At 39.2% G+C, this 26,832-nt stretch overlaps 1 protein-coding gene across 4 annotated transcripts; it reads right to left on the minus strand.

The window, feature by feature from the left end:
* Positions 1-1,629: 1,629 nt before the first annotated feature.
* Positions 1,630-26,832, minus strand: MTFR2 (mitochondrial fission regulator 2). Of its 4 annotated transcripts, none has more exons than XM_003732741.6 (8): positions 26,799-26,832; positions 25,754-25,869; positions 17,238-17,342; positions 14,905-15,017; positions 13,519-13,751; positions 11,869-12,226; positions 2,963-3,137; positions 1,630-1,983 (listed from the first exon to the last, which is right to left on the minus strand). In XM_003732741.6, exons 2-8 carry the CDS (start codon positions 25,814-25,816, stop codon positions 1,870-1,872), a joined length of 1,161 nt encoding a protein of 386 aa, XP_003732789.3. In that variant the 5' UTR covers positions 25,817-25,869; positions 26,799-26,832; the 3' UTR covers positions 1,630-1,869. The 4 variants fall into 4 exon arrangements, with proteins under 4 accessions (XP_003732789.3, XP_008993371.3, XP_008993372.3 ...); XM_008995123.4 differs by having other exon boundaries at positions 26,511-26,820; XM_008995124.5 differs by lacking the exons at positions 25,754-25,869; positions 26,799-26,832 and adding an exon at positions 26,511-26,646.

Below are 26,832 nucleotides of genomic sequence, written 5' to 3' on the forward strand. Positions count from 1 at the left end.
AACCTCTCATTACAAGGATAATGAGAAAAGTCAGGGTGGGGAAAGCATATAAGAGGGGCAGGAACAACAGCAAGAACAAATAAACTATTGGTAGCTGGATAAGAAATATCAAGAAATCACAGGCCAGGTACAGTAGCTCACGCTGGTAATCCCAGCACTTTGGGAGGCTAAGGTGGGTAGATCACTTAAACCCAGGGGTTTGAGACAAGCCTGGGCAACACGGTGAAACCCTGTCTCTACAAAAAATACAAAAATTGCCGGGCGCGGTGGCTCAAGCTTGTAATCCCAGCACTTTGGGAGGCCGAGGCAGGTGGATCACGAGGTCAAGAGATCGAGACCATTCTGGTCAACATGGTGAAACCCCATCTCTAGTAAAAATACAAAAAATTAGCTGGGCATGGTAGTGCATGCCTGTAATCCCAGCTACTCAGGAGGCTGAGGCAGGAGAATTGCCTGAACCCAGGAGGCGGAGGTTGCGGTGAGCCGAGATCGCGCCATTGCACGGGTAACAAGAGCGAAACTCCGTCTCAAAAAAAAAAAATAATACAAAAATTAGCCAGGCATGATGGCATGTACCTGTAGTCCCAGCTACCCAGGAGGCTGAGGTAAGAGGATCACTTAAGCCCAGGAATCGGAGGCCTTAGTGAGCCATGACCACACCACTGCACTCCAGCCTGGGCAATAGAGCAAGACCCTGTCTCCTTAAAAAAAAAAAAAGCACAGAAGGAATAACAGGCAGGCATCAAAACTATACTACAACAGGTGCAGTGACTCATGTTTATACTCCCAGCACTTTGGGAGGCCAAGGCAGGAGGATCACTTGAGGCCAGGAGTTCGAGACTAGCCTGGGCAACATAATGAGACCCTGTTTCTACAAATCAGCCAGGATGGTGGTACACACCTATATTCCATCTACTTTGGAGGCTGAGGCAGGAAGATCACTTGAACCCAGGAATTTGAGCTTGCAGTGAGCTATGACTGTGCCACCACACTCCAGCGTAAGCACACAATGAGATCTTGTCTCTTAAAAAAATAAAATCTACTCCACTATACTTGCTGTATCATTACAAATGCTTTTGGCTGCAAATAACAGAAAACCCACAAGGCGTATCTTTCTCATATATCTTTCTGACAAGAAGTCTGCAAATAGATCTTGCTGATGTTGGTTCAACAGTTGAATCAATGCCATCTCTGTGATTCTAAGCCTTTTCCTCATGGTCATCAGATGACTGCCACATAGCTACTCCTAACTGGAATATGGCCAGGAGAAAGGGTTGAGAATGGAGGTGGGGCCAGGCAAGCAACCCTCTGCTACAGGAACAAGAAAACTGTAGGAAACCTGGGCTTTGCTGAGAGTCAAGAGCTTGGAAAATGGGTGGGGCTGAGTCCATCCCAATGAGGTGACCTCAGCTCCCTGGCTGTTGCACAGTCTCAAGGGTCCAGGGAAACATGCAAATTTCCATATCACATTAGTATGTGGGTGAAGAGGGACAAAATATCTGTTACAAATTTATGTTTCATTTCTATTATCCGAGAAACTCTACCTATGGAACTCCCTCTCATGAAAGAAAAAAAAAGGTCAGAGTGGTGAGAAAACATGAATCTGAATTGCTACAAAACACAAGCAAGTTCCAAAGGAATGTTTATTTTAAGCTCTATGTAAAGAAGAACAGAGTGTAAATGTCAAAAGGAACAAAGGAAACACAAATGACAGGCACACATATTTACAGAGCAAGTGTAGGCAAAACTTGTCAAGAAGAGTCTTTAAATACTTCTACTTTTAGATTTAACAGTTCACATCAGTTTCCAAGAATAATGTACCATCCAGGAAGAAGTTTTAGAAGTTTAAGGCTTAACCTTAAGTTGAGTTTAAATCCTTGAGTTTAGAAGGCTTGTGTTGCTGATACCTTGGTCAACAGCTTTTGTGTTGACCATTTCTTCTTTAGTTCGCTGTCCTGCTGACTCTGAAATGTGACATCCAAACTGAAATAAAGCAAATAATTAACATAGAAATCATTCTAAAAAAAAATGAATGGAAAGACAAAGGTCAAATGACCCTTTGAGGTTTAATTCACAATATTTATTTACTGTATGTATTACTATAATACATAGTTATTTGGCTATGTATCAGGCACTACACTCAGAGCCAAAGACAAAAGTGAATGAGACACTCTCAGTGGCACAGACTGAGCTCTTAGGCAACTATAATTTGAGTCCCTACATGTCTGGCCTGAAATTAAGTGCACAAAATATGTTTAAAGGAAAAAAGATGATTCTCTAAAATACTTGGTTAGAAAGTGCTAAGAGACACTTATGTATTAATACTACTTCAACTAAATTAAGACATGTGAAAACTACCGCAAAATTAGAATTACTTCTAAATTTAAGAAAAGAGAATTCAAGTAAGGAATCTTAAAGCTCAAATGCTTAAAATCCAGTGTCTGTCCTTCTAGGCATCCAGTAAGTGCTGTCACGAATGGTAACTATAACCCCATTTGCTTATTTACATGCAGAGTTAACATTACATTCAACAAAATAATTCAAAGTCTTTATATTTGACTGAGAAAAATCTTGGCATATTCACATTCCATATGGTTAGGGTAAATCTATTGCCCCATTCTTTCCTGGTCCTCTCAAAGTTTCAGACACCCAGTTCGTACTACAGATGGCACTATCAAATTGGCACCTGTCTAAGGTAAGTCATTATTAACATATGCACACGTATTTTTCAAATTAAGTATTTTGTTCCAAAAAAAACCTCCTAATAGGCTAAAAATGAAAATGAGCATATAATATTAACAACAAAAAACCCAGAAACATCAGCACCATCAATAAACAATTATACAGCCCATTCTGCACAATTATGTCAAGAGAACATGACGTAAAAACATGATACAAAGCTGCATCAGGAAAAGTACACCTGAGAAAACTGAAAAAGTAATTTTACACTAGTTTAGCTTACCCTTGAAGTTTCTGGACTAGAAAATGGGGAAGATTCCCAAGATCTATTTTCTTTCTCAAAAGAATCATCTTCTTGAAATGCAAATTTCTGCTTAAGTGCATGAGATATTAAAGAAACTGGATCCCAGTGTGAATTCTGTTTTTTCCTCTTATGAATGGGTCTACCACCAGGTGACCTGTTTTTTAAAGAAATTGAATTTATTAAAACCTTGATGTGATTTTAGCTCCTTGTTGACAAACATAGCAGGAATACAAGCATAATGTCCTCCAATTAGTCCTCAAGAGATTGGAAACAATCTAGTTAATCTTCAAGAAATTTTTGCAATGGAATAAGGAATCTGGAGGGCACAATGAAGAATCAGAAAACCAAGAACCCATGTGGCTTGGGACTCTGACATAATCTTGTTATAACCTGAGATTTGTCAGAAGTCACTACGCTGAAGATCTTTATTCTTTTAATTTTCTAATTTCCTAATGGGTAGGAAAATTCAAATAAATAAGAACTTTTAAAAGGACTAGAGTTCTGGAACACCAATGCAGCACTTGTCTGTTCCAATTTAAAAAAAAAAAAGGACTACAGTTCACGTAAAAAAAAAAAAAAAAAGGCAAATTGTTCATTTGTTGTTTGGTCATTCATTCATTCGATCTTCATTGAATGCCCACTAATACGTCGGGCTCCATTTTATGCTTTGAGAGTATTCTGCTCCCAATTCTTACAGCAAGATTATCATCAATACACAATATACAAGTGAGCAAGATCATCTGGATGGTAATAAGTGTTGTGAATAAAACAAAACAGCAGCTGGGCATGGTAGCTTATGCCTGGAATCCCAGCACTTCAGGAGGCCAAGGCAGGAGAACTGCTTGAGCCCAGGAGTTCAAGTCCAGCCTGGGTAACAGAGCAAGACCCTGTCTCTATAAAAAATTAAAAAATTAGCCAGGCAACTACTTGAGAGGCTAAGGCAGGAGGATCACTTGGGCCGAGGTCAAGGGTGCAGTGACTCGTGGTGCCGCTACACTCCAGCCTGGGTGACAAAGCAAGACCCTGTCTCGAATGAATGAATGAATGAATGGAGATGTAATAGCGACTAGGGACCGAAGAACTTTAGATGAGATATGATCAGAAAAAGCCTCTTTAAGGAAGTGACATCCTCTTTAAGAAAATGGCACAGAGCCAGTTTTAGTGTAAACATCTCGGGGGTGTATCAGGAAGGGGCTTGGCATGTGTGAGAAATGGAAAAGGAAACCAAGTGCAGCTGGAGTGCAGTGGGCAACATAGGACATGGGAGAGGAGCTCAGCAAGAGAAGCGAGGGCTGGAGCCTGAGGGAACTACGGGCACAGCAAGGGCTCTGGAACTGATTCCAAGCACAGCGGAAACCCACAGAAGAGTCTGAAGCAGGAGAATGGCATGATCTGACTTCAGTTTTTAAAGGATCATGCTGATCACTATCTGCAGAATAAATAAGGAGGCAAGAATGAAAGCAGACCACTGAGGAGACTGCTGCGGAAGTCTAAGCTAGATAAGAATGGGCTTAGCCTGGGGAGATGGCAGTGGAGGTCAAGAGGGTCCAAAGAATTGAGCTATGTCCTAATGGGAAGGGTAGAAGATAGAAAGGAAAACAAAGATGAAGGATGATTCCTAGATCTTAAGCAATCGGGTGATAGTGTTGCCATCTGCTGAGATGCAAAAGACATGGGAAATAACAGATTTTTGAGGTGATGGGTAAGAACAGGTAGGAAGGGAAAGTCTTGTTTTGGGCCTGTGAAACTTGAGATACATTGAGGCAGAAAAATAAAGATGTCAAATAGGCATTTGGGTATATGCACCTGGGCTCACAGGAGAGGTCAGGGCTAGAAAAATCAGTGTTTGAGTCATAAGCATACAGCTGGTATTTAGAGCCACAGGACTAGGTGAACTCTCCAAAGAAAACAGCATGGACAGAGAAGAGAGGGGGCTGACGTCTGGACCAGGTACTTAAAGATTTAAAGACCAGCCCCAGGAAGAAGAGTTAAAGGAATAAGAAGGAATCGCTGATGAGGTCAGGGGAAACCTGGGGGTGTGCTTTCCCAGAAACCAAGTAAAGAAAGTGCTTCAAGGAGCTGGGGACCATGGGCTATACCAAATGCTGCCAATGATCAAGTAAGACAAGCAATGCGAAGAGACCAGTGGATTTAGCCACATGGAGTCACTGGTGAAGCAGTTTTCAATGGAGTCACGGAGACAGGCGTCATTACCGTGGGTGGAAGGCGTCCGTGATAGACGGAAACAAATTATAGATGACTTTAAGAATTCATATCAGAAAGGGGAGCAGAGCAACACGCAATGGCTGAGAGTACACACATTCTGAAGATGGGACGTACTCAGGTATGAGGAGAAGGACAAGATTAAGAGGGAAGATTCAATGATGCACAAGGGCTGATTTTAAGTGAAATCATGGCAAAAATGAAAGAGAAGGAAAACCTGTAACCAAAGGAAGAGCCCGGCCAGGAATGATGACACTTCATCCACAATAGCAAGATGGAAGGCAGAGGATCTGCATGGGGAATTTGCAGGTGTAAAGAGGTGAGAGAGCTCATCTGATTTCTTAGCAACATACAAAACAAAGTTAGCTGTAGAAGCAACTCAGAAGAGAACAGGGGGACAGGAGGCAGGGTCTACTGGCCTTTTAGTTGTTTTTCCAGTGACAGTAACAATCACAGTCACCATTTAATACTAAGTCTGATGACACCAGTACAAGATCTAGTTGGGACCAAGCATGTACCTACAGCCATGAGCTTTTTCTCAACAAGCTGCCTCATGCAAGGATTAAACTCATAACCTCATTAAAAACAGAACTGACTTATCTGTCCTAGCACTATTATACAGAAAATACATCTATTTTCTCACCAAAACCTCACTGAGGGATTTCCAGATAGACATGGCAAATCCCTTGTGAAATCCTTCTAAAATGACAGTAAAGACATGAAAAAAATGTATATATCCACAAGGACAGAGAGATTAGATGGGGAGACAGGAGATAAGAATTACAACCAGAGGCTGGAAGCTGGAAAGCTAATGAAAGTGAGAGCGTGGGGCATGGGCACCCTGCAGATCACAGGGTGTAAGTTATAGTCTGTGTGCTGAATAAGACACTTCTCTCTTGCTCTTCTCTCCCCACTCAGCCCTCCGATGACCTGGCTTGCACCCACTGTGTAATCTCCTTCCCTCCTGACCATGAAGGAAACTGAAAAATTGTCTACAATGTTGTAGACCAAAAGAAAAGACATACAGCTCCGGGGTGTGGCAAACAAAAGGTCTTCTCCCTAATCACTAAATTGTGAAGCCCCTCCAAGTAGATGAGCCCACTTCACACAAAGAACATGCAATCAGCTTTTCCTTGCCTCATTTTTAAATAAGAATCACCAGATGTTTACATAAGGCTACAAAACTAAGGACAGCGATCAAAACTAAGAGGAAAAAAAAGAAACTCACAAAAAATAGAGTAATACAAGAAGAGAGGAAAACTTAAAACTACACTTTTAAACTGTCAGTGGGATAAGACCAACAAAAGCAATAAGATTTTAAAAAGAAGCATTTGAAGAAAAAGAAACAGCTCTTAAAAATTAAAAAATGTGGGCTGGGCATGGTGGCTCACTCATGTAATCTCAGCACTGAGAGGCTGAGGCTGGTGGATCACTTGAGGTCTGGAGTTCCAGACCAGCTTGGCCTACAAGGTGAAACCCTGTCTCTACTAAAAATACAAAAATTAGCTGGGCATGGTCATGTGCACCTGTAGTCCCAGCTACAAGGGAGGCTGAGGCAGCAGGATCGCTTGAACCCAGGAGGCAGAGGTTTCAGTGAGCCAAGATTGTGTCACTGCACTCTAGCCTGGGCAAGACAGTGAGACTTCAACTAAAAAAAGAAAAGACTGAAAATGTGATGGCAGGGAAAACTGCAAATGAGGATTAAAACGTAAATTACAAGTTGTTCTTAAAATGTACTATAAAGGAGAGAGATCCAAGATGGCCGATTAGCAGCAGCTCAGGATTGTAGCAGAAAGTGAAAGCGCAGAGTGAGTGGATGCCACACTTCCAGACAAATTTTTGTTGCCCACGGACCAGGAGATTCCCAGCGGAGGAGACCCATGGGTCACCAGCGTGACTCTTTTGGCCAGTGCGGCTGTTTTGCCGGCGCCCCAGCACAGTGGTTCTCAGTGTGGAATATATGGGACTGGGTGCCCTTTTAGTTGGGTGTTTGGAGCTCTGGGAAGGCAGAGTTGCCCATTCAGCTGATTGAAAAGGGGACTGAAGCAGGGAGCCAGACCAGGAGATTCCCAGGCAGAAAAGCACCACGAATCTCAATGCCGCTGTTTCAGCCAGGGCAGTGGGTCCCCACAGGGGAAATTACACAGATCCCAGTACCTTTTCAGAGGGTGACTGGAACACCTAGGAGAGAGAGTTGACTGTTCAACTAAAAAAAAAAAAAAAAAATGAAGAAGAAGAGGCTCTGAAACAAGGAGCGAGGTGATCGGGCTCGGCTGGTCCCAACCCCACAAAAAAAAAACAGCAATTGGAAGTGCTGAAGATTGAGAGTTTCACAGCAATTACAGCTGAACCCAGGAAGGTCCAGCTCTGTGGGGGAGGGGCATCTGCCGAAGGAAAACTAAGAAACAGAAAAACTTCATCACCAGTAAGTTGGACATCCACTCAGAGACCCAATCTGAAAGTCAGCAGTTACAAAGACGAGAGGTGGGTAAATCCACAAAGATGAGAAGAAACCAGTGCAAAAGGCTGAAAACACCTGAAATCAGAATGTCTCTCCTCCTACAGGGGATCACAGCTCCTCATCAGCAAGGGAACAAGGCCTGATGGAGAATGAGTGTGATGAATTGACAGAGTCAGGCTTCAGAAGAAACTTCTGTGAGCTAAAAGAACATGTTCTAACCCAATACAAAGAAACTAAGAACCTTGAAAAAAGGTTTGATGAAATGCTAACGAGAATAGACAATTTAGAGAGGAATATAAGTGAATTAATAGAGCTGAAAAACACAATACAAGAACTTCATGAAGTATGCACAAGTTTTAACAGTCAAATTGATCAAGCAGAATAAAGGATATCAGAGGTCGAAGACCAACTTAATGAAATAATATGAGAAGACAAGGTTAGAAAAAAAATGCTGAAATGGAATGAGCAAAGTCTCCAAGAAATATGGGACTATGTGAAAAGACCTAATCTACATTTGATAGGTGTACCTGAATGTGACGAAGAGAATGAATCCAAGCTGGAAAATATTCTTCAGGATATTATCCAGGAAAACTTTCCCAACCTAGCAAGGCAGGACAATACTCAACTCCAGGTAATACAGAGAACACCACAAAGATATTCCTCAAGAAGAGCAACCCCAAGGCACATAATCGTTAGATTCACCAGGGTTGAAATGAAGGAGAAAATGCTAAGGGCAGCCAGAGAGAAAGGCCAGGTTACCCACAAATGGAAGCCTATCTATCAGACTCACAGCAGATCTCTCAGCAGAAACCCTACAAGCCAGAAGAGAGTGGGGGCCAATATTCAACATCCTTAAAGAAAAGAACTTTCAACCCAGAATTTCATATCCAGCCAAACTAAGCTTCATAAGTGAAGGAAAAATAAAATTTTTTGCAAACAAGCAAGTACTCAGAGATTTCATCACCACCAGGCCTGCTTTACAAGAGCCTCTGAAAGAAGCATTACACATAGAATGGAACAATCAGTATCAGCCATTCCAAAAACATACCAAAAGGTAAAGAACATCACCATAATGAAGAATTTACATCAACTAACGGGCAAAACAGCCAGCCAGCATTAAATGGCAGTATTAAACTCATATATATCAATATCAATCCTAAATTTAAATGGACTAAATGCCCCAATCAAAAGACACAGACAGGCAAATTGGATAAAAAGCCAAAACCCATCGGTATGCTGCATCCAGACCCATCTCACTTGCAAGGACACACAAAGACTCAAAACAAATGAAGGAGGAAGATTTACCAACCAAATGGAGAGCAAAAAAAAAAAAAAAAAAAAAAAAAAAAAGCAGGAATTGCAATTCTTGTCTCTGATAAAATAGACTTTAAAGCAACAAAGACCAAAAGAGACAAAGAAGGACATTACATAATGGTAAAAGAATCAATGCAACAAGAAGAGCTAACGATCCTAAATATATATGTGCCCAATACAGGAGCACCCAGATACATAAGGCAAGTTCTTAATAACTTACAAAGAGACTTAGACTCCCACATAATAATAGTGGGAGACTTTAACACTACATTGTCAATATTATACAGATCAACGAGACAGAAAATTAACAAGAATATCCAGGACTTGAACTCAGACCTAGAATAAGTAAACTTAATAAACATTTACAGAACTCTCCACCCCAAATCCACAAAACATACATTTTTCTCAGTATCACATCACACCTATTCTAAAAGTGACCACAAAATTGGAAGTAAATCACTCCTCAGCAATTGCATAGCATTTCACAGGTTTAAATAAAATATTGGTTGACTGCTTGTTTATTTTCCTCCCTTATTCCTTCCTGCGTCCATTGTTAAGCACATTTATTGTTTTTAATACCCAGTTTTAGACTGCATTCTAGCCTGGGGAATAGAGCAAGATTCCCATTCTGTCTCCCTCTTTCTCTTCCTCTTTCATTCTCTTTTATCTTTCTTCCTTTTTCTTTCTTCTTTTCTTCCTTTTTCTTCCTTTCTTTCTTTTTTCTCTGTCTTAAAAAGGAAAAAAAAATGTACTATAAAAAGGCAAAGAGAGAGAAAAGAGTAAAGGAAGATACAAAGACTAGAGGAAAAATTCTGGCATTCAAAGTAGGAATTCCAGAGAGAACAAAAGGACAGAATGAGCTAAAATTATCAGAAATACGTTTCTAAGACGTTCCCCAAAATGAAAGACATAAAACTCTAGACTGATAGAGCCCATAAGTGCCCAGAATAATCAATTTAAAAAGAATTTTCCAGGGCACATCTACATGCAGTTTCAGAACAACAGGATTAATGAGAAAATCTAAAATGCTGCAAGAAAAGATCACACATAGTTCTAGGAATCATGATGACATCAACCTCTCGATGGGGACACCAAGAGCTAAAATTCAAAGGAATGATGTCTTCAAAACTCTTAGGAAAAATTATTTTCTGTGCTATTTATATACACAGCTGAACTAGCAATTAAATCTAAGAATAAAAGAACATTTTCAGACGTGCAAAGTATTAAACTAATCTACCTTTTACATTTCTTAGGAAATTATAGGAAGATGTGACATTTAGGAAAACAGTGAGGTAACATAGAAAAAAAGGGCAAAAGAATGCTCAAGATGTCAGCGAAGGAAACCCTTAGGATAGCGGCAGTGTAGCAGGCAGAGAAAGCAACAAGGCAGACTGCAACCAGGGTGCAGAGGGATCCGCAAGGAGAATCGCCAAGAACTAAATGGATGCTCATCCAAAAGTTAGAAATAGAACAACCCTATCTATGATCCAGCAATCCTGCTTCTGGGTACTTATCCAAAAGAAGTTAAATCAGGATCTCAAAGAGATATCTGCACGCCCACATTTGTTGCAGTGCTATTCACAATAGCCAAGACATGGAAGCAAATTAAATGTCTATCAACAGATGACTGGATTAAGAAATGGGGTATATACATACAATAGAATATACAATATGCTAAGTGAAATAAGCCAGTCACAAAAAGATATATGCTTCATGAATCACTTATATGAAGTATCTAACATAATCAAACTTGGCCAGGCACAGTTGCTCTTGCCTATAATCCCAGTACTTTGAGAAGCCGAGGCAGGAGTATTGCTTGAGCCCAGGAGTTCAAGACTAGCCCAAGCAATATCGTGAGATCCTGTCTATTTTTTAAATAAGATAAAATAAAATAAAAAATAAAGTAATTGAACTATGAAAGCAGAAAGAAGAAAGGCAGTTGCCAGGGAATGACGGGGAGGGAAGCAGTTACTGTTCAATGAGTATGAAATTTCAGTTATGCAAGATGAAAGCGCTCTAGAGATCTGTTATGACATTGTGCTTATGGTTAACAATACTGTCTTACACACTTAGAAATGTGTTAACAGAATAGAGCTCATTATGTTTTTTCATTACACACACACACACACACACACACACACAAATGGGACTCAGAGAGGCAATTATTCACTCCAAAAAAAATAATTTAACAAACAAAATTTAGTCAAAATATATGAAATGGGGCCAGGCACAGTGGCTCACACCTATAATCCCAGCACTTTGGGAAGTCAACATGGGTGATCCCTTGAGCTCAGGAGTTTGAGATCAGCCTGGGCAACACAACGAAATCCCATCTCTACAAAAAATACAAAACTTAGCCAGGTATGGTGTCCCATGCCTGTAGTTTCAGCTACTAAGGAAGTTGAGGTGAGAGGATCACTTGAGCCCAGGAGGTCAAGGCTGCAGTGAGCCGTAATTTCAACACTGCCCTCCAGCCTGGGTGACAATATGAGAAATGGCTTGCTGTGGATGTTTACTGTTATAATAAGGATATCAATTCGAATACTCATTTAACTAAAGACTATGGTTTACTTCGGGAAGACGTAGCAAGATGTGTGTGTGTGTGTCCTGGGTAGAGTATCTAAGAAAATATATTCCTAATATCCTACAATTGGAAGTCAATATAATTAAAATATCAAGAAATATCTGAAGTATGTTATTTCAAAAATATGGTGATAAAAGACTAGAAGTAATAGTCAAAAATAAATGAATGTCATTATCTCTGGGAAAGGTATTCAGGGGTAAAGAAGAGTAAGAAAAGACATATGTTAATTTTCATAAACATAGTAATTTTTCTAAACATATCATTGACAAAACTTCAGTCACCTTTCAAATTACAACAACGTACCGCTCAACTGCACGAAGCTTAACCTTATTCATATCCTTTAGAACGTCCAACATGTTTGGAATATCCTTATTTCTCTGGCTTTGTGAATGATGACTAAAATTGGTCTTATTAGCAACCGGGTTCTGCTTGCTCACTTCAGTAGCTGGATTATCTGAGTCACAAATATTATTAGATCCTGGTTGTATGGGAGGAAAATACGATGGTTGGACAGATGAAACCTGAGGAGGAAGTGGTGGTGGAGGAGGAGGAGAAGAAAACACTGAACTTGGAAACTGATCTGTCTCCACACTCGGATGAGCAGCCCACGATGATGACAATTGGCCCAAATTAATGGGCTTGTCATTCGGGCCAAAGGAACCTAAAAACAAAGTCATTTGTTAAAAAATCATGCACAATTATCTCTAACATAATATATATGAATAACACTATTTAAACCAAAAGAGGAGCAATTTCTGTAATGCTACTAAAAGTAGGAAAGGAAACAGAATCAATCCCATCTGCTTAGTAATTTCTTTAAAAGTCAAGCCAAATTGTGAATTCATTTTTAATCCAGTTAGAAATTTTCAGTCTAGGTCCAAGAGCAGGGCGGGGAGGGGAATGCATTTTAAACAAACAAACAAACAAAATGTGTTTTTTCAGTAATTCACATATACTCTGAACTTCATCCTCTATTTAAAAAAGCTAAAACATAATCAACAACTTGTAGTTAGAAATACAAGTTGATACATTCACTCTCTAATGACAGGGGAGAAAGGAGCATATTATTTTCTAGGCAAAGCTAAAAGATGGATACTTAGTATTTAACTTTTCCACAATAGACTAGCTCCTAAAGGGCTGTCGGTAAACATGATTATTGCTTAAGAAAACTGTGTGTAGTTACATATCATTTTATTTATTATGTATAAATATGTTATTGTAACATATAACATGTTTTATGTAAATTATGTTATATACACTATAAATATATATGAAATTATATATGCATATTTATGCATTTGTATATGTACATATATATTTTAAAATTTATAGCAATTATGTTTACAGATAGCCCTTTACATCCAAATCTGTTGTGAAAAGCACTCAGTATCTATATTGCTTAACATTTTATACACAAATACATACACGTTTTGTGTATGTGTGTGTGCATATGTTTAAAGCAAGTAATATCTCTATAAATTTATAAAACAATCATCTGGAAAACATTACTCACTCAACTTGGTGGAAGTATAGCAGCAATAACTAAAAACTATAACCACATGATCCCTCAAACCTATATCCTCTTTCAAACCAATGTATTCTTCCTCTTTAATCTCCAATGCTTTTATGAACAATTAGAAAAGCTTACTTAGAAGACAAGACTTTCTAATACAAAAATACAATCTTCTGGTATAGTATAGCTAGCTCTTCTTTAAATCAAAGCCATCCCCTCACTACAAACGTTTGTACATCCAACATCCTTTTATGATACATTTAATGTTTTCAGAATTGTACTTATTCAGAATTGTACTTGCTTAAATACTTGCTGTTCCTGTATGCTACTACATGTACTATATTCAGTACAGTATTATGCTCTACAGGTTGGTAGCCAATGAGCAACAGGCTATACCATGATTATCATCTAACTGAAACAAAAATTCTAGTGTTACTTACTAGAATTTGTACTGTTTTTCAGTTCCTGCATTCCCACAATTGCTGCAATCTGAGAGCGAAGAAACGTCAGCTCATCTTCAAGAGCAGCTATTCTTTTAATTGCAACCTCATTTACAGGCAGATCATTTTTCATGGTTTTTTTCTGTCTTAGAGCAGGTGACAGTGGATCCCAAACTAGTTGCAAAGGATGGAAAATTTCTACTTTCTCTTCTTCGTTTTTCCATATACTATTTCTGTGCATGAAAAAAGAAATGAAGGGAAGATGTATTTCCAATCAAAAGAATAATAAACTCTTACACTATTATGTGAAAATCAAGAGACAAGAAAACAAAATAAAAGCTACTCTCAGGCCGGGCACGGTGGCTCATGCCTGAAATCCCAGCACTTTGGGAGGTTGAGGCAGTTGGATCACCTGAGTTCAGGAGCTCGAGACCTGCAAAACCCCATCTCTATTTTAAAATTCAAAAGAAAAATTAGCTGGGCATGATGGCGCATCCCTGCAGTCCCAGCTACTAGGGAGGCTGAGGCAGGAGAATCACCTGAACCTGGGAGGTGGAGGTTGTGAGATCGCTCCATTGCACTCCAGCCTGGTCAACAAAGTGAGACTCATCTTAAAAAAAAAGCTACTCTCTATCCCCTGTGATTGTTTCTAGAGTCACTGAGGATAAGCAAAACATTTTATTTAGCTTTGTATTCCCAATATAAACAGAATGTGGCCTCCAATAGAGGATCAGTCAGTGACCAGGGAATGAACAAAACAAACCTTGCTTTTAGATTAGAAAACAAAAATAATTATCCTGCAATTGCTCTACTTATTAACTTCAAATGCAGGTAAGTTAATTTATTTAAAAGTTCTATATAAGTTAATAAAGAGCCTTACATTCAGAGCTATGTTAGGGTTAAATGTATGTTCTTTTAACTATTTGAAGATTGGTGCCAGTTTAATACATAATAAAATCAGCCAGAATACTTAAATAATTGACAATTACTGTGCTTAAGGCCTATATCAACACAAATACTATGCTTAAGGCCTATATCTGAATATACTAACATGTAAGGTAATACTCCCTAGGAGTAACACACACATTTAACATCATTGCCTGGTGCACAGGAAACACTGTATAAGTTTGGCTAAAGATATGATTCTAATATCCCTTTAATATCCATTCCCTCTTAAGTCTAGTGTTTGGTTTCAATGTGCATTAAAAAAAAAAAACTGGCTAAAAAGATGAAAAACAGCCAGGCTTCTTTATTAGGAAGATATAGCAGAACACAGCACAGTTTGAAGATAAACAAAACAAAAAAGCTCAATCAATCTGAGCAAGCTTCGACACATGCAAGAATTCAGGTTATAGCCCACTTTCCAAGATAAGCATATAAAATTACCGAAATCTGAGACAACTGGCTTCTTCATCATTTGCCACACACAAAATGTCAGCAAAAGATGGAACCATAGATCCACCATTATCAGAGTCTACAGAGTTCAAGAGCGGGATCAACTAAAGTAAAAAAAGAAAAAAAAAGTCAGAGCTCTGCAGGGAGTCAGGAGAAGACACATGCTCCATGGTATTAAATAAGTTAACAAACCAAAAGAAAAAGAAAAAGGATATTCAATAGAAAACATGCACTTGTTAGCAAGAAAGAACACTGGGGAAAATGTTATGCTAAAGTCTAAGCACTAAGCAATATTCTCTCCCCTGGTTAACTTCATCTATCATAAAATGCAAAATCAAATCAAATAAGCTCTTCAGGTATTGTTCAAACTTGTCCATCTGTGAATGTCATTACAGGCATGTACCGTATAACATTTCGGTTGGAGACAGACTGCATATGATGGAGTCACATAAGATTATAATGAAACTGAAATATTCCTATCACCTAGTATTTACTATATTATACTGTTTATATTATTTTAGAATGTACTCCTTCTACTTCAAAAAAAGAAGTTGCCTGGGTATAGTAATGCATACCTGTACTCCCAGCTCTTTGGGAGGCCAAGGCAGGAGGATCAATTAAGGCCAGGAGTTCAAGACCAGCCAGGGCAACATAGCAAGATCCCATCTCTACCAAAAAAAAAAAAAAAAAGTAGTCCCAGCTACTCAGGAGGCTGAGATAAGAGAATCACTCAAGCCCAGGAGATTGAAGTTGCAGCCATGATCACACCACTGAACTTCATCTTGGGCAACAGCAACATCTTGTCTCAAAAAAAAAAAAATTACCTATAACACAGTCTCAGGATGGTCCTTCAGGAGGTATTCCAGGAGAAGATACTGTTATCATAGGAGATGACAGCTCCATGCATGTTATTGCCACTGAAGGTCTTCCAATAGGACAAGATGTAGAGGTAGAAGACAGTGACATTGATGATTCTGCCCTTTGTAGGCCTAGGCTAATGTGAGTGTATGCTTGTGTCTTAGTTTTAACAAAAAAATTTAAAAAGTATAAAAAACTTAAAAATTTTTTAAATCATAAAAAGCTTGGCCAAGTGCGGTGACTCATGCTTGTAATCTCAGCACTTTGGGAGGCTGAGGCAGGTGGATCATGAGGTCAGGAGTTTAAGACCAGCCTCGCCAAGATGATGAAACCCAATTCTATTAAAAATACAAAATATTAGCCAGGCATGGTGGCAGGCACCGGTAATCCCTCAGAAGGGAGGTACTCAGAAGGCTGAGGCAGAGAATTGCTTGAACCCAGGAGGCAGAGGTTGCAGTGAGTCAAGATCGCAGTACTGCACTCCAGCCTAGGCAGCAGAGTGAGACTCTGTCTCAAGAAAAAAAAAAAAAAAAAAGCTTATAGAATAAGGATATAAAAAATATTTTTGTGTAGCTGTAAAATGTGTATTTTAAAATAAGTATTATTGGCTGAGCGTGGTGGCTCACGCCTGTAATCTAAGCACTTTGGAGGCCAAGGCAGGCAGATCACCTGAGGTCAGGAGTACAAGACCAACATGGTCTTTTGAAATGCCGTCTTTAAAAAAAAAAAAAAAAAGTAAAAAGAAAGAAAGAAATAAAATAAGTATTATCACAGAAGAGTCAAAAAGTGTTTTAAAAATGAAAACATTTATAAGAAAGTGTTACCGTAAGCTAAGTTTAATGTATTATTGAAGAAAAGTTTTTTTATAAATTTAGTCTAGCCTAAGTGTCCAGTGTTGATAAAGTCTACAGTAGTGTACAGTAACATCTTAGGCCTTCAAATTCCCTCACCACTCACTGGCTCACCCAAAGCAACTTCCCATCCTCTATTCATGGTAGGTACCCTATACAGATTTAACATTTTTTATCTTTTTACTGCCTTGCTACTGTACTTTTTCTATGTTTAGATACACAAACACCACTATGTAACAACTGCCTAAGTATTCAGTACAGTAATATGCTACACAGGTTTGCAGACTAGTACAGGCCATACCATATAGCATGGGTGCACAGTAGACTACATACCATCTAGGTTTATGCCAGTATACTCCATGATGTTTTCATAATGGCAAAATCCCTGAACACGGCATGTCTCAGAAAGTATCCCCATCATAAAATGATGCATGACTGTATTTAAATAAACACCACCACAAAAACGTATGTGAAATGGCTTGTTCCCAAGGGTAAACTAAAGGTTTCTTGGCTTGCAGGAAACGTTTCTTCCTTTGTTGTTCTACTCTACGTCTGTAAGAGTACCTAGGATTATTTTGTACTTGGTACTTAATCAATTTATGTTGACCAACTTACTTCAAAATTAGGTCTTCGACAAGGTTCTAATGGAAGCATTTTCCCAATAATCCGAACAATACTCCTAGTTGATCCATAGTCTTTATTTTCCCAAATCAGCAAAACCTATTTTAAACATAAAGTAGTAATTAAAATGCACTCTGATTAAGCAGGTTTATAAAAGCATGAAAAAAGGAGATGTAAAAAAGATACAGTGACTTTTTCTTTTAAATATAGGAAGTCCTGGCCGGGCGCGGTGGCTCAAGCCTGTAATCCCAGCACTTTGGGAAGCCTAGGTGGGTGGATCACTAGGTCAAGAGATCGAGACCATCCTGGTCAACAAGGTGAAACCCCATCTCTACTAAAAATACAAAAAATTAGCTGGGCATGGTGGCGCATGCCTGTAATCCCAGCTACTCAGGAGGCTGAGGTGGGACAATTGCTTGAATCCAGGAGGCAGAGGTTGCGGTGAGCCAAGATCACGCCATTGCACTCCAGCCTGGGTAACAAGAGCGAAACTCCACCTCAAAAAATTAAAAAATAAAATACAGGAAGTACTGTAAAATAGCATTCATTTTTAAAAAGAAATATAGAGTGGCAGAGACTTTCTTCAAAGAATTGAACTTTATGAATATTTGTCTTAAAAAAAGATGGTAGTAAACATAAATACATTCCAGGAAGATCTTTGAAAAAGCATAATTCATGTTGTTCTGTTTCTGATAATATCCAAATATCGTGGGGGAAACTTGGTTCAAAAAAATCACATCCCCTCCCCCAGCTAAAAGTCTCATCTTTTGCCCAATCAAAAATTGACAATTTCAATTTATCAAGCAATGAGGTAATACAGAGTATACATATGTAATTTACTTTAAAGGAAAAATGAAAAAGGGAATAAATAAATCAGGTCCTAGACAATTCAAAGAGTTAGTTACATAAAGTGAAAGATAGCTGCTGGCAGTCAGCTCTGGAAAAGGTATGAGAAGTGAAAATTGGCGACTATAACTCAAATAATACTTTGTCCTTTAGCATGGGCCTCCCAAACTGATGTAAACCATTGCCACAGGAACTACCCGCCACCCACCAAAAGATATGACATAATAAAATTGGACATTTTTCCTAAGATCCCATAAAAAGACAATGTGTATTATGAGCAACAGATATAGGTAGCATCCTATTAGCATCCTTGTTAAAACATCCAATGAACAGTATATCCAGAAAGCAAACGGACACACCATTGTAGAACTCAGTACAAAAACTGATTAGAAAACTGGGGTTGGGAATCACTGGGATACAGAATACATGCTTTAGGTAAAAAATGGAAGGCATAGGACTTTCTAAGGCTAAAAAGAAGGATTTCAAAGTCATCAGCACATGGAATTCTTTGCACAGCCATGCTATTCTTCTGCTTTTAGATAGCAACAGCTCTAAATTGATCTGATCAGAGTCTAACATTGAATATTGGTTCCATCAACTAGCCTCACAATGTTTCACTTCTGTCGGCCCTGTCTCCACAACATAATCTATGCACTCCACATTCTTTCCAATAACCCTTTAAAGTCCTCTACCACTTGGTTCTATTCTACTGAATCAAATTAATATCACAGTATTCATTAACAGGAATATAAGTTCTTTTGAGTTAAGCAGTCTTCCTTATGGTCTTAAACCCAATCCAATGTAGCATCTTAACTGCCATGCTTCACCCATAGAGGGCACTGATCTAACTCTAGTCTCAGTCCTGGTTCAGTTTATACCTGTCTTTAAATATCCAATTCCACTACAAATTTAATTATTTCCACTCTCAAGAGCTTCCTAAACTTTATTCAGTTCTAAACTAGTTCCAATGAGTACCATATAATAGAACACATAATTACACGTGACTTTGTTTCACTTGCTGTTGTTTTCCCCCATTAGATTGTGAACTCCTTGAGACAGAGACAGGCATGTATTCCTTTAGAGTCTTTCAGGGCAGTGGTTATCAACCATGAGTACACTAGAATCACCTAATACGTTCTTCAAAAGAAATATAACACTAGCCACACATGTAAATTAAATATTCTAGTAGCCACATAAAACATAAAAGAACTAAGTGAAATTAATTTTCTTAATATGTATTATTTCACTCAATACGTAAATTCAGGTTGAGCATCCCTCATATACAAAATGCTTGGAACCAGAAGTGTTGCGGATTTCATATTTTTTTAAATTTTGGAATATTTGCATACACATAATAAGATATCTTATGGATGGAACCCAAGTCTAAACACAAAATATATTTATATTTCATATACACCTTAGACATATAGCCTAAAGGTAATTTTATATAATGTTTTAAATACCCACCTGCATTAAACAAAGTTTGTGTACATTGTACCATTAGAAAGCAAAGGTGTCACTACCTCAGCCACCCATGTGGACAGTCTGTAGTTGTCTGGCATCACCATCATTTCTGACTCTGAATTTGTGTGTGACTGATAAGCAATCATTTTCTACACTTACATACACATAAGTAGTTAACAGCCAAAAAATATACTATTAATACTGTGAAAAACTAATGTGTTCAGTACAACTAAGCAGCACAGGAGCATCACCAGAATCCCAGTCTTAGGCCTTCTCAGCTGATAAACAACAGCAACAACCAACAAGGGCAGGAGGAGTAAACTATGGGTTGTGCACCTGCGTTTTGATTGCGACCCATCACATGAGGTCAGGTGTAAAATTTTTCCATTGTGGCATCATGCTGGCACTCAAGAAGTTTGGGATTTGGGGAGCATTTCGGTTTTCAGATTTTTGCAATAGTGATGATCAACTGATAATCAGTATTTTTATATCCCTATTATTTTATGTTTTTTCCAGTCTTTAAAATCCCTATATAGTTTACACTTATAGAAGATCTCAATTCAGATATTTCAAGCACTTAAAAGTGAACTCCAAATGGCCAGTGGCTACTATACTGGATTGCACAGCCTGGAAGATATAGACCCCAGATCTATTAATAGTAGAATATTTGGAGGATTGAGCATTTATATTTAAAGTGTTCTGCAGACCTTTCATCTGCATACCGCTGCTAAGAACCACAGGCATAGAGGCTTTGCCTCCATGAGGGCCACCTATGACAGTGACATATAGTCACCCAAGGAGTTAGCTCTTGTTTAACTTAAATGATACCTTCCTATCTTGCTCGGCAGTTTCCATCCTAACAAACTCCTGTTCTTCCTCTCATTCCTTCATTGCCTGTAGCCATCTTCACCATTTTTGTTGTTTGCTTTTAGGGCTTTTTTGTTTGTTGGTTGGTTGGTTTGTTTTGAGACAGGGTCTCACTCTGTCACCCAAGCTGGAGTGCAGGGGCATGATCAGGGCTTACTGCTACCTCCGCCTCCCAGACTCAACAACCCTCCTACCTCAGCCTCTGGAGTAGCTGTGACCACAGGTGCATACCACCATGCCTGGTTAATTTTTTTATTTTTTGTAGAGATGGAGTTTCATCATATTGCCCAAGCTGGTCTTGAAAACCTGGGCTCAAGTGATCTGCCTGCCGCAGCCTCTTAAAATGGTAGGATTTGACCACGCCTGGCCATCTTCTTTTTTTTTTTTTTTTTTTAATCAGATGTTCAGAGGAATGTATTGAGTACAGGTGAGGAACTAGGATGTTGAAAAGTAAAAAAAGGAGAGAAGGAAAGGAAGAAAGAGGAAGAAAAAGAGGGAGAGAGAACAGGAATATTGCTTCATTCTAAAAATGGGTATTAATAATGGCTAATCGATATCTTGTGTATTTAAAATGGAGAACTCTATAACTATTTATTGAGTTTACTTGTTCCGGATCTGAGTTGAAGTCCTGGATATCCTTATTAATTTTCTATCTTGTTGAGTCTAAATCTCATTATGGGTCTTATGTATCTGGGTATTAAGATCTCTTATTGTTGCATTAATCCTTTTACCACTGCATCTTTGTTGTTTTGAAGTCTATTTTATCAAATGTGAGAATTGGAACTCCTGCTTTTTGTTTATTTATTAATTTTTGCTCTCCATTTGGTTGGTAAATTTTTCTCCAACCCTTTGTTTTGAGTCTTTGTGTATCTTTGGATATACCATTAGGTTTTGGCTGTATCTTTTGATTGGGGGATTTAGTCGATTTAAATTTAGGGTTACTGCCATTTCATGTTAACTGGCTATTTTATCCATTCGTTGATGTAAATTCTTCTTTATGTTGATGCTCTTTACTTTTTGGTATATTTTTAGAAAGGCTAATACTGGTTGTTCCTTTCTATGTATAATGCTTCTTTCAGAAGTTCTTGTAAAGCAGGCCTGGTGGTAATAAAATCTCTGAGTACTTGCTTGTTCATAAAAGATTTTATTTTTCCTTCAATTGTGAAGCTTAGTTTGGCAGAATATGAGATTCTAGGCTGAAAGTTCTGTTCTTTAAGTATGTTGAATATTGGCCCCCACTCTCTTCTGGCTTGTAGGGTTTCCGCTGAGAGATCTGCTGTAAGTCTAATAGGCTTCCCTTTATGGGTAACCTGGCCTTTCTCTCTGGCTGCCCTTAGTATTTTCTCCTTCATTTCGATCCTGGTGAATCTAACAATTATGTGCCTTGGGGTTGCTCTTCTTAAGGAATATCTTTGTGGTGTTCTCTGTATTACCTGAGGTTGAATAGTGTCCTGCTTTGCTAGATTGGGAAAATTTTCCTGGATAATATCCTGAAAAGTATTTTCCAGCTTGGATTCATTCTCTCCATCACATTCAGGTACACCAATCAAACGTAGATTGGGTCTTTTCACATAGTCCCATATTTCTTGGAGACTTTGCTCATTCCTTTTTATCCTTTTTTCTCTATTCTTGTCTTGTCATTTTATTTCATTAAGTTGGTCTTCGACCTCTGATATCCTTTCTTCTGCTTGATCCATTCTGCTATTTAAACTTGTGCATATTTCACTAAGTTGTTTTGTATTTTTCAACTCCATTAGTTCATTTATATTCCTCTCTATATTGTCTATTCTTTTCAGCATTTCGTCAAACCTTTTTTCAAAGTTCTTAGTTTCTTTACATTGGGTTAGAACAAGTTCTTTTAATTCCCAGAAGTTTCTTATCATCCACCTTCTGAAGCCTACTTCAGATAATGGAACACAGTCCTTTTCCATCAGGGCTTGTTCCGTTGCTGATGAGGAACTGCAACCCCCTGTAGAGGGAGAGGGGTTCTAATTTTGGGTATGCTCGGCCTTCTTAGGCTGGTTTTTTCCCTTTATTATAAATTTATCCATCTGTCGTCTTTACAATTACTGCCTTTCTAATTAGATTTCTGAGTCAACGTCCAATTTATTGATTCCCAGTGCTGGGATTCAAGCAACCCCCTGCGCCGGCCAAAATAGCAGCGATAAGACTGATGATGCTCTTCTGCCCGGGAATCTCTGGTCTGGCTTTCTTCTTGAGACCGCAACAAGCGCTCTGCCTTCCCGGAGCTCCAAACACCGGTCAGTAAGGGAACCAGTCCCGTTTACTCTGCATGAAGAGCTGCCGCGCCAAGGCACTGGCAAAACCGCTGCACCGGCCACAAGAGTCACGCTGGCGACCCGTGGGGCTCCTCCACTAGAAATCTGCTGGTCCGTGAGCGACGAAAATTTGTCTGAAAATGTGGCATCCTCTCGTTCTCTGAGCTTTCACTGGGAGCTACGATCCTGAGCTGCTAGTGATCAGCCATCTTGGATCTCTCCTCCTGGAGAGATCTTCACCAGGAGCCATCTTCACCATTCTTATTATTTCATCTTCCCTCTATTCCTGGTCTAGCACTCACATTTTGACTTTACTAATTTTCCTACCAACATATTATTTCAGTAATATGTTCAATGCCACTCAAAAATGGTTCATTCTTTTGATATTATGTGCTTCCACACTGCTAATGAATAAACTACCCTAATTACTCTTAGCTAGGGAAAAAAATCACAAAATGACAATATTTAGAAAAACTACAACTTCATGATGACTTCAGCTGGATTCTCATAGGTATTCTGAAAACCCTTCATAACATGTTAGATTCGATATCACATTGCCCAGAGCAGTCTCCAATCTCTGAAGTCCCTACCACCATCACTTCATTACCTGCAAGTGACCTTGTCTCTGCTCTTACTGAGAAAACCGAGAAATTCAACTTTGCATTCTTCAACTTCATTTATCTTACTTAGCTCCATTCAAAATCTCTTTTCAGGCTAGGCACACTTTGGGAGGCCAACAAAGGGCAGATCACTTGAGGTTAGGAATTCAAGACCAGCCTTGCCAACATGGTGAAACCCCATCTTTACTAAAAATGTAAAAATCAGTTGGGCATGTTGGCAGAATCCTGTAATCCCAGCTACTCAGGAGGCTGAGACAGGAGAATCACTTGAACCTGGGAAGCAGAGGTTGCAGTGAGCCAAGATTGCACCACTGCACTCCAGCCTGGGCAATAGAGCAAGACTCCATCTCAAAAACAAAATCTCTTTCCAAGATTGCACCACTGCACTCCAGCCTGGGCAATAGAGCAAGACTCCATCTCAAAAACAAAATCTCTTTTCACTATCTCTCACTTTCATTCTGTTCTTTAAGGTAGGACAGTTTCTCTCCTTTCCAAGACTTTTTAAATTAGATCCCTTGCCCAACTACCTTCTCAAGGGCATTGCTCAATCACTCTCTCAGGGGTATCTTAAATTCCTTCCTGTCTGTAAGCTTCTTCCAGAGTGATTACAAATATGCTGAAGTGCATTCTAACTTTAAAATAAAAACAAAAATTCCATCCTGCTGCCCCTTCAGATTGATGGCCTCTCTCAGTTTCTTTTCACAAGCAAACTTTTCAAAAGAAGGTTGCTGATCCCACTTCCTCACATTCTTCAAACTACTCCAACACAGTCCCATCTCCACTTACAGAAACGCTTAAGGGCACCAGAAACCTCATATGATAAATAAATGTTCAGCTGTTATCTTCAGTCTTGCTATTACTGAAATTTAAAATGTTTCAATCACATCTAAGGACATCTGCCATCATCAAAGTCCGTGGCTTTAAATATCAAAACAATGCAGATAACTCCCAAAACAGAATCTTTTTCTTTCCCACATTCTAAAACCATATATCCAATTGTCTGCAGGATATTTCTATTTATATATTCTAACATCACCTCTGACTCACCTCATCTCCATACTCTAGTTTCTCATACTAAGATGCCCATTTATAATAATGGCACCATGATTCTTCAACTTACTTTTGCTTAAAAAAATCTTAAAATTATCCTTGACTACTCTCTTCTAATTCACCCCACCAAACACAGCTGATTGGCTCATTTTGTAAGCCCCCATAATATTTTACATCTTCCTTATAGTCAATCTCATATTATAGTTATCTCTATTGTTTATTCCTCATATTTTAAAAATACAAGAGCCATGTATTACTCCTCTGTATTACCTACAGAAACAAGCATATAGTGTTAGATACAGTAGATGTTCAACAAGTAGACAAAATTGGATTTGTTTACGATATGGTTTGGCTGTGTCCCCACCCAAATCTCACCTTGAATTGTAAGTATCCTCATGTGTCAAGGGCAGGGTCAGGTGTAGATAACTGAATCATGGGGGCAGTTTTCCCCATACTGTTCTCATGGTAGTGAATAAGTCTCATGAGATTTGATGGTTTTGTAAATAGGAGTTCCCCTGCACAAGCTCTCTTGCCTGCCACCATGTAAGATGTGACTTTGCTCCTCATTTGCCTTCGCCATGATTGTAAAGCATCCCAAGCCATGTAGAACTGTGAGTCAAATTAAACCTCTTTCATTTAGAAATTATCCAGTCTCAGGTATGTCTTTATTAGCAGCATGAGAACAGACTAATACAGCTTATAATTCTCAGGCCTAAGTCAGCCTCTTTCCATTAGATTTATTCTGGATTTATTGAGCTTTAAATATTGAAATGGTTTACAAATTACCTTAAATAAAAGTTTTAATGTATCTGTGCAATAAATGTAATTCTGTGAAGGTCATGTCTATATTTTGCTTCCTTTGTGTCTTCTCTTGGCATTTGTCCTATCAGGTAAATATGTTCTAAATAATCTTTTTTTTTTTTTCTCCAGACAGAGTTTCACTGTTACCCAGGCTGGAGTGCAATAGCATGATCTCGGCTCACTGCAACCTCCGCCTCCTGGGTTCAAGCAATTCTCCTGCCTCAGCCTCCCAAGTAGCTGGGACTACAGGCGTGTGCCACCATGCCCAGCTAATTTTTGTATTTTTAGTAGAGACAGGGTTTCACCATATTGACCAGGATGGTCTCGATCTCTTGACCTCGTGATCCACCCGCCTCGGCCTCCCAAAGTGCTGGGATTACAGGCGTGAGCCACCGCACCCGGCCGTTCTCAATAATCTTATCCCTTTTCTAACTCAAACCATCAAAGCTATACTATTGCAAAGTTACCTTTGTTTCACCTAAAAAGAAGCAACAATTTTGCCTTAAATCAAATTATTACATATAAATCATTTTCAAAACAAAACCCAAAAACAAATACAACAGATCCATTTCAATCCATTTACCTGGTCTACAGGAACGCCAAAATATTCCAGCACCTCTCTTAAGATATTCAGTATGAGAGACATCGATGAAGCAAATACAGAAGCAATTCAAAGAAACATTATCAGTTTCTTGGTGCCTTTGGGAAAAATTTTAGAAAATATTACTCTTGACAAATGCCACACAGATTGTACTTTTAACCTGGAAGAGTCCTCTCGATACATATTACACCATTAACTAATTTCTCCTGGCCAGGATTATTTTGAAGGAAGTCAAAAAAAAAAAAAAAAGGGAAGGAAGGGGAAGTCTGGAGGAAAGGGAGATGGTTGTAAAGGAAATTTCGATTTATTGGCTAAATTACATTAAAACCTCCTAGGATGTTTGAGCTTATGAAGGGGCCTAGTAAATAGGGACCGATTAACAACAAACTGGACATCTTGTAGGCAAGGCTTCAAGTTACATGCCACGGGGAAGCTCGCTCTTTCCTGAAAGCTCTGGGCTGAGACTCTTAGCAGACGGGTGAATTTAGCCGATCCTTGAAAGCAGGCAAGGGCCCGACTCAACGTTTTTTAAAAATGAACAGTAGCTCTTCTCACACTTATATCGAAGTACCGCCCATCCCTCCTCGCTCTTTTAAAATAAGGAGCATGAATTCCAAGACAGGTGACGTGACTTGGTCACCCAACTAGTAACAGGCCGTGACCAGAGCCGGATCGCGTCCCTCGCTTTGGCAACAAGCTTCCTAGGGCTCTCCAAACCCAGTGTGGTAGTCTTGCTCACCTTCTTCGGGAGCCGAGCCTCCTAGGAATCACCGGAACATCAAGCGGAGGGCTTTAGGAATCCTCAATCGAATTCGACTCAGCCGCTCCTGGTCCAGATCGCTCAGACATCTACCCAGACCTCGAACCAGTTCCCACCCGCGCGCCTCGGTTTGCAGGCCACAAGCTGTAACAATGCCCTCACCAAGGAATATGAGGTCGACCCAGTGCCCAGCCCTGGAGCTTCAAGCTCAGCCAGGGTAACGCCACGGGAAGCGCGCCCACCTCCTACCGGGCCCAACCAACCCACCTGCTAGTCCCTAGGACTGGACAGCTACTTCCGC

The sequence above is a fragment of the Callithrix jacchus genome, chromosome 4 (genome assembly GCF_049354715.1).
Source record: "Callithrix jacchus isolate 240 chromosome 4, calJac240_pri, whole genome shotgun sequence".
In the NCBI taxonomy this organism is placed as follows: Eukaryota; Metazoa; Chordata; class Mammalia; order Primates; family Cebidae; genus Callithrix; species Callithrix jacchus.

What these genes read in the sequence shown, in the direction of transcription:
- MTFR2 (XM_003732741.6), bottom strand. Translation starts at nt 25,816, where the DNA reads ATGTCTCTCATACTGAATATCTTAAGAGAGGTGCTGGAATATTTTGGC. An exon ending in GCCAGTTGTCTCAGATTTCG is followed by an intron (nt 13,752 to 14,904) that starts GTAATTTTATAT and finishes TTTCATGCACAG; the next exon opens with AAATAGTATATGGAAAAACG. An exon ending in CTAGTCCAGAAACTTCAAGG is followed by an intron (nt 1,984 to 2,962) that starts GTAAGCTAAACT and finishes GCTTTATTTCAG; the next exon opens with TTTGGATGTCACATTTCAGA.